At 30.8% G+C, this 13773-nt stretch overlaps 1 protein-coding gene across 5 annotated transcripts in view; it reads left to right on the top strand.

The window, feature by feature from the left end:
• Nucleotides 1-1987: 1987 nt before the first annotated feature.
• kn (EBF transcription factor knot) overlaps nt 1988-13773 on the top strand; it is a 99111-nt gene continuing 87325 nt past the window's right edge. For all 5 annotated transcript variants that reach the window (XR_012413084.1, XM_073988587.1, XM_073988586.1 and 2 more), the window contains exon 1: nt 1988-2917. Coding sequence is in view for 4 of the 5 variants with exons in the window: in XM_073988587.1 (XP_073844688.1) it covers nt 2682-2917 (236 nt within the window). In the remaining variant the exon portion in view is untranslated. The remainder of the gene's footprint in view (nt 2918-13773) is intronic.

The raw sequence follows: 13773 nt of genomic DNA, 5'->3' as shown, positions 1-13773 counted from the left end.
CCAAATAAACCTTTTGTTACATTTGCCGATGATGATGAGGTATTTGATACTAGTTGTTATTAGCCACCATTTTAATTAGAAGATGTTTAAAGCAAAATAGAAACCACAGAAGCAGCAGCTACAAAAACAGCATGACCTGTCAAAGACAATGGACACACTACTACACTACTAGAAATGTGAGGTTGAATAAATATTTTAGCTCCTCCTTGAATAGACAATGCGGTTTCATACATTAAACGCATTATTAACATAAAAATAGCAAGCAGCGCACCCTCTTCCAAATAAGTTCTTATACTCTTGTCGGAAATCTTAAGTATTTATGAATTCTTTATTAGTTTGTTGTGTTTTGTTCATTTTCTTTCTTTGTGCCTCCTAACCAATGAAAAACTAAAGAAATTTTGTTGTTTTATTTTAGGTTATTTTTTGCATTGGTTACAGAGTGTGACAGAGAGAGAGGGAGCAAATTAATCAAATCCAAATGAAAATGAAACATTCCTTTACGTGGATAAAACAGTTCAAAGGGGAAATGTTAGCAATTTCCTCTTTGAACTGTTTTATCGACCTCACACCCTCTTTGAACATAATTTGTTTCATTCCATTTGTTTCCCTTTTGTGTGTGGTAAACAACCAATCACAATCATGCTCGTGTTTGGCACCAATAACAACAGCTGTTACTCTCTGGCCTTATGAGAACAAGAGAGCAATTCATGTAGATTTTTAATTAATGATTTTTGTTAATTATGTGTGGTTTTTATATAAAAAAATTATGAAAGAAAATTAATTTATTATTAACGTTTATATTTTTAGCAATAATTTATTAAAAATTTTATTATTTTTTGGCTAATTTTGTTGTTAAAGTTTTCACCAGTCATTTAACTAATGGAGTTACACTCTCTTGTTTTCTGTCTCTTTCATTCGTTAATGGAGAGCTCTTCGTTTTGTTTTGTAAATGACTTGCTGTCTCTGTCGGTCCTCTTGTTTTGTTTTGCACAGACGAGACCCGACCACCAGTTGATGTGGTGTGGGTTGTACTTGTTGTTGTTTTTGGGACTTGTGTTGGGCAAGCAAGTGTGTGGGGATATTGTTGTTGTTCTGTGCGTATTGTTGTTATTGTTATTCTCGTAAGGTGGTTGTGGCTTAGATGGTGTTTCAATTTGTAGTTGTTGTTGTTTGTTCTTGTGGTAATGCGCGAGGCGAAACCATGGCAAATCATCACCGTTACATTGTTGTTATTGTTATTGCTCTGGATTTTCTTACTGCTGTTGTTGGTGTTGTTGTTCTATTGCAGAGGCCCACAGCGCATATCTCTGTGGATTTATTTCACTGTGTGGGTTGTTGGTTGGTTATAAAATTTATTGTTGTTGTTGCTGTAGATGAGGTGCCAAACTAGGAGCCACAGAATGATTGAAAGGTGGGGCATAACGCACACACACACACACAGACATATGATGACATTTACAGAAATGTCTCTTAACAGCAAAAAGTTGTTGCAATTTGGGAATATGTAAATTTAGGATGTGGAGAGGGAAGAGAGATATGCTAAGGGACTGGGTGTCAATGTTATTAACCAGGGACAACAACTACAAGCAATATAATTATGATTTTCATAATTATTATTATGACAAACGATAGTTATGCCTTGAGAGATTTGAACTATGTTACATTTCTATTTTTAGAGCAGGCCAAAGATGTTCATTTCCCATTTCGTTCCCATTTGTACCCATTTGTAATGTGGCTGTTACATGCTATACCCTTGCTAGCCTTGTCTCATAGTTCAGGCACGCACGCACACACGCACAAACATCCTTGCCAACGCCTTTTGTGCCACATCAGAGGCAGCCAGTCAGTCCTACCATCCAATCCAACCACTGGTCGTGTGTACTCCTTCCATTTGCCATTGTTGTTGTTGCCGTATATTTTTTGTTTGGTGGTGCGTTGCGCTCTTGCTCTTCTTCTTCTTCTTGTGTGTGCCACACACAAGAATTGTGTAGTGCGCTGCTGCTGTTGAACTGAACGAGCAAGCGGCATCGCAACATAAGATTGTCGTCGTTTCATAACATCACATTGCGGATTCAGTTGGGGTTTAACAGTCAGTCAGTTTTTCAGCAACTTTTCCTTTATACAACATTAGCAATAAAGACACACAATCATTCTATCATTCATTCATTCCAGTTTCATCATTCCTCAGAGATATATCACCTCGGGACGGTAGATCGCGCTTACAATTGTTTTGTGACCAAAAAAGTAAAACCACTCTCAACAGTAGTGTGTCTTTGTATGTGTGTGTTACATGAATATCATCACTGTGTAGTGTGTGTGTGAATGCATTTAGTAGTGTGTTGTACCAACATATCAACAAAAAAAGTTGATTTGAAAAAATTATCGAAATTCTCCAAGGGGCATTGATAGAAAATAACAATAACAACAACACAAACAACCAACCATTGGCTCATTATCACCCACAAATTTACAGTTAAACTTCCGAAAAGAAAAAAATCAATTCTCCAAAGGCCTAGAAGTGCCAATAGCAGATTTCTTTGTGTCTGTGTGTGAGTTTTTTTGTTTTGTGCAGAAAACTAAAAGTGAAAATCCACAACAACAACAACAATCAAAATATCAAAAATAACTAAAAACCCGAATTCATTGTACCGGTGTTTAATAAAAACCCACCCGCAATCATTATGCGTTCCGATGAACCTGTGCCGGGTTTTAGCTCGGCCTCACCCTGGCCCACATTGGATTTGGAATGGGGCCGCAAATTATATCCCACAGCGGCACCACGCACCGCCAGCGGTCTCATGTTTGGTTTACCACCAACCGCAGCCGATTTAAATCAGCCTCGGGGACCCATTACATCGCTGAAGGAGGAACCTCTGGGCGCAAGGGCCTGGATGCAACCTGTCGTCGATCAAAGCAAGTATGTATGGTTTAGAATTAATACACAACAACAACATAAAATGAAGAAATTGGCGGAAAGAAAGATTTTTGTAGAGCCAATGATGTCGAAAAAAAATCTTAAAGGTGGGGAAAAGTGAGGAAGTTCTTTGGAGCTTAAAAGTGCATACCTAGATTTGTAATGAAAATTTTGTCATGTCTGTAGCAATTTTCAAAATGGGAAACTTTTAGGACAAAAATAAAGGAATACCTGAAGGATCAACGGAACACTTCTCTGATACAAAAAATGTGACCGAGGTCTATATTAAGATTAAGATTACTGATAAAGGTGCCGAGACTAAACGGCGCGTCGGAAGTAGAATTGTTTTAGTAAAAATGTAATAGTATTATATATAATTAGTAAAAATAAATAAGACCAAAAATAAAAATACCAGAAAATTCCCAAAGTTATTGTCAGGCCTGGATTAACTCAAAATTAGCGATTTTTGGTAATGTGGGGAAAGATTTTTTTTGGGTTTTGGGTGATAAATTTAATGATAATAAAACAGTTTTTCTTCAAAAATATACCAAAATGGTCAAAAACATCTAAAAAGACCAAAAGTACAAATACCCACAATTTCTAAAAAAAATACAAACAAATCCCCAAAATTGAAAATTAAGAATTAATTTAAATTATAGGCAAAATTGTGTCCGAAAATATATCAACATGGTAAGAACCTTCAAATAAGAACAGAAACACAAATTCCCAAAAATACCAAAATTTTTATAAATATACCAAAAAATTCCCAAAAACGTGTAACGCATTTAATTATGTTCTTAAAGCTTTCAAAGCGATTCCCAAGTCTTGAATTGAGTCAAAATTAGTATTACTATTATTTTTTAGTAATCGTAACAAAATCCTAGGCATTTTGCCAATAACGATAATCTATCGAACGGATACCTCAATTATGGCCAAAAATACCCAATGTGGGAAAAGGTTTTCTAACAACATTGGTGATAAATTTAATGATAATAAAACAGTTTTTCTTCAAAAATATACCAAAAGGGTCAAAAACATCTAAAAAGACCAAAAATATCAAAAGACCCATTTCTACAAAAATACCAAAAAATCCCCAAAATTGAAAATTAAGAATAAATTTAAATTATAGGCAAAATTTTGTCGGAAAATATGTCAACATGGTAAAAAAACATCAAGTAAGAACCATGGTACAAATACACAGGTAGCCGCATCAGCAATTGTTGGTAACATAAGGTGTCAAAATTTGACATCAATTCAATGCAGTTGACACATTATGTTACCATCAGCTGGCATGATAATGCTACCTGTATTATTGTACCATGGTAAGAACACAAACACAAATTCCCAAAAATACCATAATTTTTATAAATATACCAAAAATATCCCAAAAACGTATATCGCATTTAATTATGTTCTTAAAAATGTCAGAGCGATTCCCAAGTCTTCAATTGAGTCAAAATTATTATTATTTCTTTTATTGATCGTAACAAAATAATCTATCGAACGGATCCCTCAATTACGACCAAAAATACCCAATGTGGGAAAAGGTTTTATAACAACATTGGTGATAAATTTAATGATAGCATCCTTGTCTTTCTTCGAGAATATTTCAATATGGCCATTAAACCCCAAATAAAAACAAACGCTATTCCCAAAATTGTTTATAAAAATACCACAAAATGCCCAAAACTAAAAAATAATAATTAATTTAATTGTTCATAAAATTTGGACAACTGTTGCATACAGAAAATTTAATAAGACATTTTCTCTGTCCCATAACCTGCAAGAGGCTACAATTTTCTACTACGATAACATTTTCTCCTTTATGTTATCTGAAAAAATAGTAAAAATTTGTAGATTCTTGCAGTACAGGAACAGATTAATTGTGAATTTCAAAGTCTCCATGTTTCCCCAAAATGAGGAAAGTTTGAATTTAGATTTGCATTGCTAAAATTTAGTGATATTTTTATAAATTGCTCTAAAAGTGTTGAAAAACCCCTCTAAAATATCAAAAAGGCATAAAAAATAATTCCCATTTTTTTATAATTTTTTTCAACTCAATAAAACAAACAAATTTGCCATATCAAATATTAAAAAAATAACAAAACACATTAAATCAAAAAATAAAAATTTTCCCCTAAATGCGGAAACTTTGAATTAAAAATTCTGGCATTTTATTCAGTGATAAATTTATAAAAATGCACTAAAAATATAAAATCTATCCCTAAAAAATCGAAAATGGCCTAAAAAATAATTCCCAAACTTTTGATGAGAATTCCCCGAAAATCCCCAAAATTAAAAAAATTTTCAGAAGTCAAAATTTTCTTAATGATTCGAAGGTGTTAGTCCCGTTCTTTCTTATTCACGTAAAAAATTCCACTTTATCGAATCAAAACATCAAGAAATTAAAAAAAATGGGATTTATAAATAAATCCCCAAAATTTCCACGAAATCCAAAAAAAAAAAAAAAATAAAAAAATTCAAAAATTATTTTTTTTTTATTTTATTGATTTATTGGGATTATTTCCCATCTTTACTTGATAAAGCGAGAGGTACACTTTCCATACTTAAAAAAAAATTAAAAAATATGACTTTAATAAAAATCCACAAAAATAAAAAAAAAATAGAATTCCTTAAAAAGTGTTTATAGTAACGATAATTTTATAAGTTTGCCATAAATGCTTTACAGAAATTTTTTAAAATGCCAAATCGAGGTGAAAAAATATTCCCCTAATTTTTTTTTCGAAAATTCCCAAAAAATCCCCATAATTGAAAACTTGGCAAAATCAACAAATTTCCCCGAAATCAACAAAAAAAATAATCCACAAATTATTTTTTTATTTTATTGATTTATTGGGGTTATTTCCTATCTTTACTTGATAAAGTGAGAGGTACACTTTCCATACTTAAAAAAAATTAAAAATATGGCTAATAAAATTCCACAAAATTAAAAAAAGCAATAGAATTTCTTAAAAAATGTTTATAGTAATGATAATTGTATAAGTTTGCCATAAATGCTTTACAGAAATTTGTAAAACACCAAAACGAGGTTAAAAAATATTCCCCTAATTTTTTTCGAAAATTCCCCAAAAATCCCCATAATTGAAAACTTTGCAAAATCAACATTTTTAGTAATTAAATGATGAATAATAATTAAAGAAATCTCTAAAACACCAAATCTAGCCGATAAAAACATTCCCCATTTTTTTTTTGGAAAATTCCCCAAAAATCCCCATAATTAAAAACTTGGCAAAATCAACATTTTTAGTAATTAAATGATGAATAATGACTTATATTTTAATATTCAAGAAGAAATATAGACATTCGTGATTCAAAAAAAATTATGAAAAGTTACAAAGATCGAGAAGATAAAAAATCCCCAAACTTCCCCGAACTGGGTAGCATTAAATGATTGTTTATACTGTTCAATTTAATTACAATTGTACAAACCTGCCAAAAAATGTTAAAGAAATCTCTAAAACACCGAATCTAGCCGATAAAAACATTCCCCAATTTTTTTCGAAAATTCCCCAAAAATCCCCATAATTGAAAACTTGACAAATTCAAGATTTTTAGTAATTAAATGATGAATAATGACTTATATTTTAATATTCAACAAGAAATATAGACATTCACGATTCAAAAAAATTAAGAAAAGTTACAAAGATCGAGAAATTAAAAAAATCCCCAAACTTCCCCAAACTGGGTAGCATTAAATGATTGTTTGTACTGTTCAATTTAATTACTATTCTACTAAGCTGTCATAAAAATGTTAAAGAAATCTCTAAAACACCAAATCTAGCCGATAAAAACATTCTCCAATTTTTTTTGGAAAATTCCCCAAAAATCCCCATAATTGAAAAATTTGGCCAAATCATCATTTTTAAAACTTATGCGTCTTATATTTTAAAATCCTAGTAAAAATACAAATTTTCCTTTTCAAAACATCAAGAAAAAATACAAACGTTAATGCATAAAAAATCCGCTATCTTCCCCGGCAATTCCCAAAAATACCCAATTTTATAAACTTAAAAAACACTATCAAAGCCATAAGTGTCCAAAAATTTCTTCAAAATTCTAAAAAGAGAAACATTATAATTTTGTGAAATTTGGGCAAAAAATGGGGAACTGTAATATTTTCAAAAGGGGAGTCAATTTAAAATAATTTAGCTCGTAATTAAAAAAATTCCCATTTCTTAAAAAATAAAAAAAAAATTATTTAAACAAAATTCTCAAAAAAAAAAAAAATGGGAAACTGTTTGGAAATCTCTTAAAAACAGTAGAGAAATACATATTACCGACTATCGTACAAATGCCTTTGAAACCTATGATTATGCCGACGGGAAATAGGCACCAAGTCGTATAAATGTAATTTTGCTCTTCTACATCAACTTAACAGCGGTTGCAAGTTACGTTATCAGTAACAAGTATTTTCAAACTATTATTTTCTCATTATAATGTTAAGTTTTTTTTTTTAATTGTCTCACTTAATCCCATATCAGTTTTTAGTGGGGAACATTTGGCATTCTTCGCCAAGGATAAGACAGGGAGGACTATAGTTTCGGACCTCGCCAAAGCTGCTCATCATCCTTAATAAAATATTAATACAACAACAATGGGTTTAAGCCAGACTGTAATAAAAAAACGCCACCAATGTTCCATCGCTAATGCTAAAAATCCTTTAAAAATCTACATATTTTTCTTTGAATATTTTCAAAAATCTTTTAATAAAACCAGGGACTCAATTCTGTTTCTATGAAAATGTGAAATGAAAATTTTTATAATGGAAAAAACTGTCAAATGAAAAAATTATAAAGGAAATATTTTTCATTTCAAATTTTCATAGAACAAGAATCCAGTCCCAGGCCTAGAAAAGATTTTTTATTTCTTTAATCTTTTCAAAAATTATTTTATAAGATACACAATTTTTTATTTTATTTGTTTACTTTATTTTTTAATTTATCAAAATTTTCTTATAAAATTACACTGAATTTTCAAATATTTAACGAAACTAGAATCGCCTCGGCATAATTATTCACACAAATTTCTTAAAATTCGTTCACGTTAATCCCATGAATTCCTGTTTTACGTTACGGTGTCCACTAATTTGCTCTTAAAATATTTTTCGTCCTACAATTAGCGGCGCTAGAGTAATTTTTATTGCAATTCATCCTACTTAACTATTTATTTAATGCAATTTTTTATTTGTTTATATTTTTTTTGTTTGGTTATAAATGGCAGATCCAAATCCATAAATCGCCTTGAATGAGTCCTCAAAGCTCCCTTAAACATTTTTTTTTTTTTTTGATTTTTAATATTCAATGAATTCCTTAAAAGGCTTTTAATCTTCAACACTAATTCAAAATTCTTAAATATTTAATATTCAATGGGGTCTCGAAGACATTTTCACAACTACCTACCAAAGCTTCTTCTCTCGAATTAGACTAACAGCTCACATTTAAGAAATCGTTGGATTTTTAGTCCTCAATGGAGCGGCACAAATACTTAAAAAAACATCCCTTTATAATTTTTAATATTTTTTATTTAAATGCCATTTAATTTTCCACTATTTAACGGGACAAAAATCACATCGTCATAATTATTCACATAACTCTCATTGTTATCCACTTTTATCCATTAACAATTGATTGATCCATTGTTTAAATTAATTAATTTATTTTATTTTATTATTTTATTTTTTTTATTTTATTTATTTATTTATTTACGTTATTCACTTTTATCCACTAACAGTTGATTGATCCATTATTTAAATTAATTAATTAATTAATTAATTAATACATATCTCCTTTTTATTACCTTTATTTTCTTTATTATTTTTATTATTCATTTATTTAAATTTTTATTTTATATTTGTTAAGTTTTTTATTTATTTTTTTTTTATAATTTCCTATATTTTTTATTTAAACTAAACTTATTATTCCACTATTTAACGCTGTATTTATTTTTATTTTATTTAATTATTTTTATTTCATGATTTTTTAAATTATTATTCGTTTTTTATTTAAATTACACATAAATTTCCTCTATTTTAATTGAAACACTGTGTTACGTTACGTTGCGCACTAATTAGACCTTTAAAACTCTTTGTTTTTCTCCCCCACTCTCCCTACATTAACACCTTCTCAATTGTTTACCGTTGACAAATCATAGCTCATCAATTTCAATAACAAGAGATCATCTCTCATTGATGATGATGATGTCTACTCCCGCTCACATAAAACAACAACAATACATTAATAATCACACATTTACATGTGATTAACAAAACACGTGACTGCCTTAATCTCCAACAATAACAACTTTTGACTTTCAAATATGCACAGTAAGCTCCCCGAAGTTAATATAAACATCATTAAACAAAGCCCCCCAAAACAAAACACACAAACACCCAAACACACTCATGGGGTATCTTTTCCCATAAACTTTCTCAGAGATTTAGGAGACTTTGATACTCCTCTGTTCGTTGTTTTTTGTTGATGTTTTTAACGGTGATTTTATCGGCGGCGGCAAAGTTGTTTGTTTTTGTCTGTCATGTGTGGAGATGGGAAGTGGGAACAGTGTTACGAATAGCCTCAAGTAATTTTTGCAAGACAGACAGCCTTGTCAACACCAAGAAAAATATGGATTTTTTTATGTTAACAAGGAAAATTCTCGGGATAGACCTTTTTGAGTGGCAACTTGAGTCTGTCTCAGATTAACACTCAAACGAAAAGTTTTTGCTCAAATGTTTCTACAAATGTTTCAATTTTTCTTTTGCTTAGGAAATAAAGGTTGTTTACATTTTGCGTTTCTAGAAGTGTTTTGGCTTGATTAACTTTTTATTGTCAGGACAAAGAGGCTTTCTTCTTTTACTATTTACTTCTTGGCCATCACAACTAAACAAACATGGCCCAAAAGAAAAGAAAGACATAAAAAGCTTCAAGCATCCCCCAATAAAAGTGCGTTTACTTTGGCGGCATTGTCTCAACGAATTTGTTGAATAAACATTTTGGTATTTTCTTTTGGGGGATACCAAAAAATCCCTTCCAAGTTTGGTGAGGGTTGCAAATGAAAGAAGGTCCTTTGTTTTGCTACTTCCCCAAAAAGGGGGTTGATTTTTGTTTTTCAAGTTCAATGAATGAATGTTTCCATTTTTTGCCACCTTTTGTGTGTGTGGAATCCAAAAAAAAGCTTTAAGCATCCAAAAAAGGTTAGTAGAACCAGAGATGTTTAACAAGTGAGATGTTTATTGCAAAGAACGCCGAAACAACAAAATTGAAAACAAATATTAATAAACACAGTGAAGATATAAGGCAATACGTAAAAATGACCGCGGGTTTTATGCAAAGTTCGTCGACAACAACACCAAGTGGTGGTGCTCAACATCCCTGTAACAGGACTTCAAGTGCTAGAATTGCCAATAACGATAGTTTAAATGAAAAATTATTAAGGTGAATAAAGTGCAAAACAAAGAAACAATAACCAAAAAAATTAAAAGAAAACAAAAAAGTTAACAATGAAAAGTAAAAAAACTAAAGGCTACTCTTGTAACAAATAAAACAAAACGAAACTTTGGCATGTCCTTGTTCCGCTTCCGTTTCCGTTTTATAGATGACGCTACTGCTGACAATGATGTTGATGATGATGAATTCTGGAAATCGTTAAATGACCATCACAAGCAAAGTTTTTCTGTTGTTGCTTTTTTTTTGCTATTGTTTACAGTTGATATTTTATTTAAAACCTATGTTGTCCATGATGTAAATGTCATCCATGATTGTCTGTTTTCATGTTTTGCGTTTTTGTTTCTATTTTTTTCTTGTTTTCCTTTTTAATCTTATTGTCCAGCAATTGAAATAATTGGCTTATCATAAACGCCTTGTTTGAATGTGTTCTACTGACACTTCTTTCTTTTTAAGTTATCCACTTGAAAACTTTTATTGTACACAATTGTGTTGTTGTTCATGTTTTGGAGGAAGAGAAACGAAACTTACAATTTGAATTTTGTTTTAGAATTAGAAAATTTGGATGATATTAAATAATTTGAAATATATATTTTTTTAAACTATTCCGAGGTAAAAGCTTTTCATAAAAAGAAATTAATTTCTTAAAATTGTTTGAAATGTGTGTGAAAACATTCTGTGTTAAAATAGTTAACAATCTGGACTTGGCAATTTCCAACTTGTAAAACCTTTAAAATTTATAAAGGAAAAAAATTTTAAAATTTCAAAAATAGTAGATTCTTGTAGTTTCTTGAACAGAGCATGATTTTTTTACACGAGAGACCTGAAATAACATTTTTTTATTAAAATATACAGTCTTATGAACAATTGGCTCCTTGTGATAGCACAACGTGATTCCTACTGTCCCCATCTACTCACTAGAAAAATCATATTTAATTTAAAAATTCAAAAGGGTGTTAAAATCGACTAATTCACCTTCATATTGCAAAGCACTACAATTATGTGCATTCCTACTGTCCCATTCTACTATTCAAACCCAAAACTAAAACAAAGCAAAATAAAATCCAAAAATTCTTTCCTTCACTGGATTCCTACTGTTGTTGTCTACTATCTAGGCAAACACATTTTCAAAGGCTTTTTGGGTAAATCTCAATGATTCAATCTGATTCCTAATGTTCACAACTACATTTCCGAATAGTTGCATTTAATTCCTACCGTGATTCCTACTGTCCCTATCTATTCACTAGAAAAATCATATTTAATTTAAGAATTCAAAAGGGTGTTAAAATCTACTAACTTACCTACCTAATTCAAAGCACTACAATTATCTGCATTCCTACTCTCCCATTCTACTATCCAAACCCAAAACTAAAACAATGCAAAAAAAATCCAAATATCACTGGATTCCTACTGTCGTTGTCTACTATCTAGGCAAACACAGTTTCAAATATAAAGGCTTTTGGGAAAATCTTTATGATTCAATGTGATTCCTACTGTCCTCAACTACATATCCTAGTAGTTTAATTTAATTCCTACTGTACCCATCTACTTTTTATTCTAATTTCCTCTGTTTAGTGAAACTATCTACAAAAGCCGAATTAAACAGAGAAAAAAGAGAGAAAAACTTCTCTTTTGGAAAAAAACTCTAAAAAGGCCCTGGGTGGGATCTGAAAAATCCTTCAAAATATCTCGAGAATTTTTGCCTTGAAGGGCCCTCAATATTCTTTTACCATTCACGATTTTGTTTTGTGTTTGGTCTTGTATGGGACCAGCGAATATCATTTATTCCTGGATTTTCCCATTAAAGGGGCCAACAATATATCCACCACTTTTTTCCCTGAATGAGACCTCAGAAAGTCGATTAAAAAATGAGGAAATTTTAGCCGAAAAACATTTTTAAAAAATAAGTACTATATTTTACGAATTTTAATTAAACAATTTTTGGACTTTGGACTTCAGATATCCTCTAAAAAAACCCGCGACCCGAAAACTTAAGCCCTGAACGAGGCCTGAAAATCCTTTATAATCCACAAATTCAAGTCTTGAAAGGGACCAGAAAATTCCTTAAAAAACAAAACTGTTTCCATCCAAAAAACTCGCAGACATTTTTGATTTAATCCACGACTTTTTGTCCTGAGTAGGACTTCAAAAACTTCAAAAAATCAAAAACCATTACTTCATCTGTCCCGACTTGACCCCAAAAACTCTTTAAAAAATTCATTCTATTCATTCAGGTTTTCATTGGAACCTTCGAAAATCATTTATATATTCCAGGACATTTTCTATAAAAGGGTAGAAATATTAAATTTTTAACTTGAAGAGGACCTCAAAAGTTCAATGAAAAAAATCCACTAATGAAACCTCAGAAATTCATTTAAAAAATCCACGTGTTTTATGTCTGGAATTTGACCTCAAAATCCTCTAAGAATCCACAGGTTTTTGTCTGTAAAAAGATCTGAAAAATTCTTTAAAAAATTCGCGAATATTTGTCCGGAATAAAATCTCAAAAATTCTTTAAAAATCCACGAGTTTTTATCCGGACTAAGACCTCAAAAATTCTTTATAAAATCCATTAGTTTTTGTCTGGAATGGAACCCCAAAAATCCTTTTTTGTCTGGAATGGGATTTCAAAAATCTCCAAAACTCGCAGACATTTGGCGTTAGATGGGGTCACAAAAAATATTTCATTTAATCCACGAATTTTTGTCCTGAATAGGGCTCCAAAAACTCTTTAAAAATGCATGGTTCTTGACTCAAATATGACCTGTAAAAATCAAAATCCATCACTTCATCTGTTCCGAATTGAACCACAAAAACTATTTAACCTTCGAAAATCAATTATATATTCCAGGACATTTTCTATAAAAGGGTAGAAATATTAACATTTTAACTTGAAGACGACCTCAAAACTTCAATGAAAAAAATCCACTAATGAGACCTCAGAAATTCGTTTAAATAACCCACGAGTTTTTGCCTGTAAAAAGACCGGAAAAATTCTTTAAAAATCCACGAGTTTCTGTCTGTAAAAAGACCTGAAAAATTCTTTAAAAAATCCATGAGTTTTTATCCGGACTAAGACCTCAAAAATTCTTTATAAAATACACGAGTTTTTATCTAGAATGGACCCCTAAAAATCCTTTAATAAATTCACTATTTTTTTGTCTGGAATGGGACCTCAAAAGTTCTGTAAAAATCCACGTGTTTTTGTCTGAAATGGAACCTCAAAATCCTTTACAAATCCACGAGTTTTTGTCTGTAAAAAGACCTGAAAAACTCTTTAAAAAATCTGAGAGCATTTGTCCGGAGTAAAACCTCAAAAATTCTTTAAAAAATCCACGAGATTTTATCCGTGCTAAGACCTCAAAAATTCTTTGAAAAATTCACGAGTTTTTGTCTGGA

The sequence above is a fragment of the Musca autumnalis genome, unplaced genomic scaffold (genome assembly GCF_047663935.1).
Source record: "Musca autumnalis isolate F117 unplaced genomic scaffold, ASM4766393v1 scaffold_5, whole genome shotgun sequence".
Lineage (NCBI taxonomy): Eukaryota > Metazoa > Arthropoda > Insecta > Diptera > Muscidae > Musca > Musca autumnalis.
This window is presented reverse-complemented; position numbering and strand designations above follow the sequence as displayed.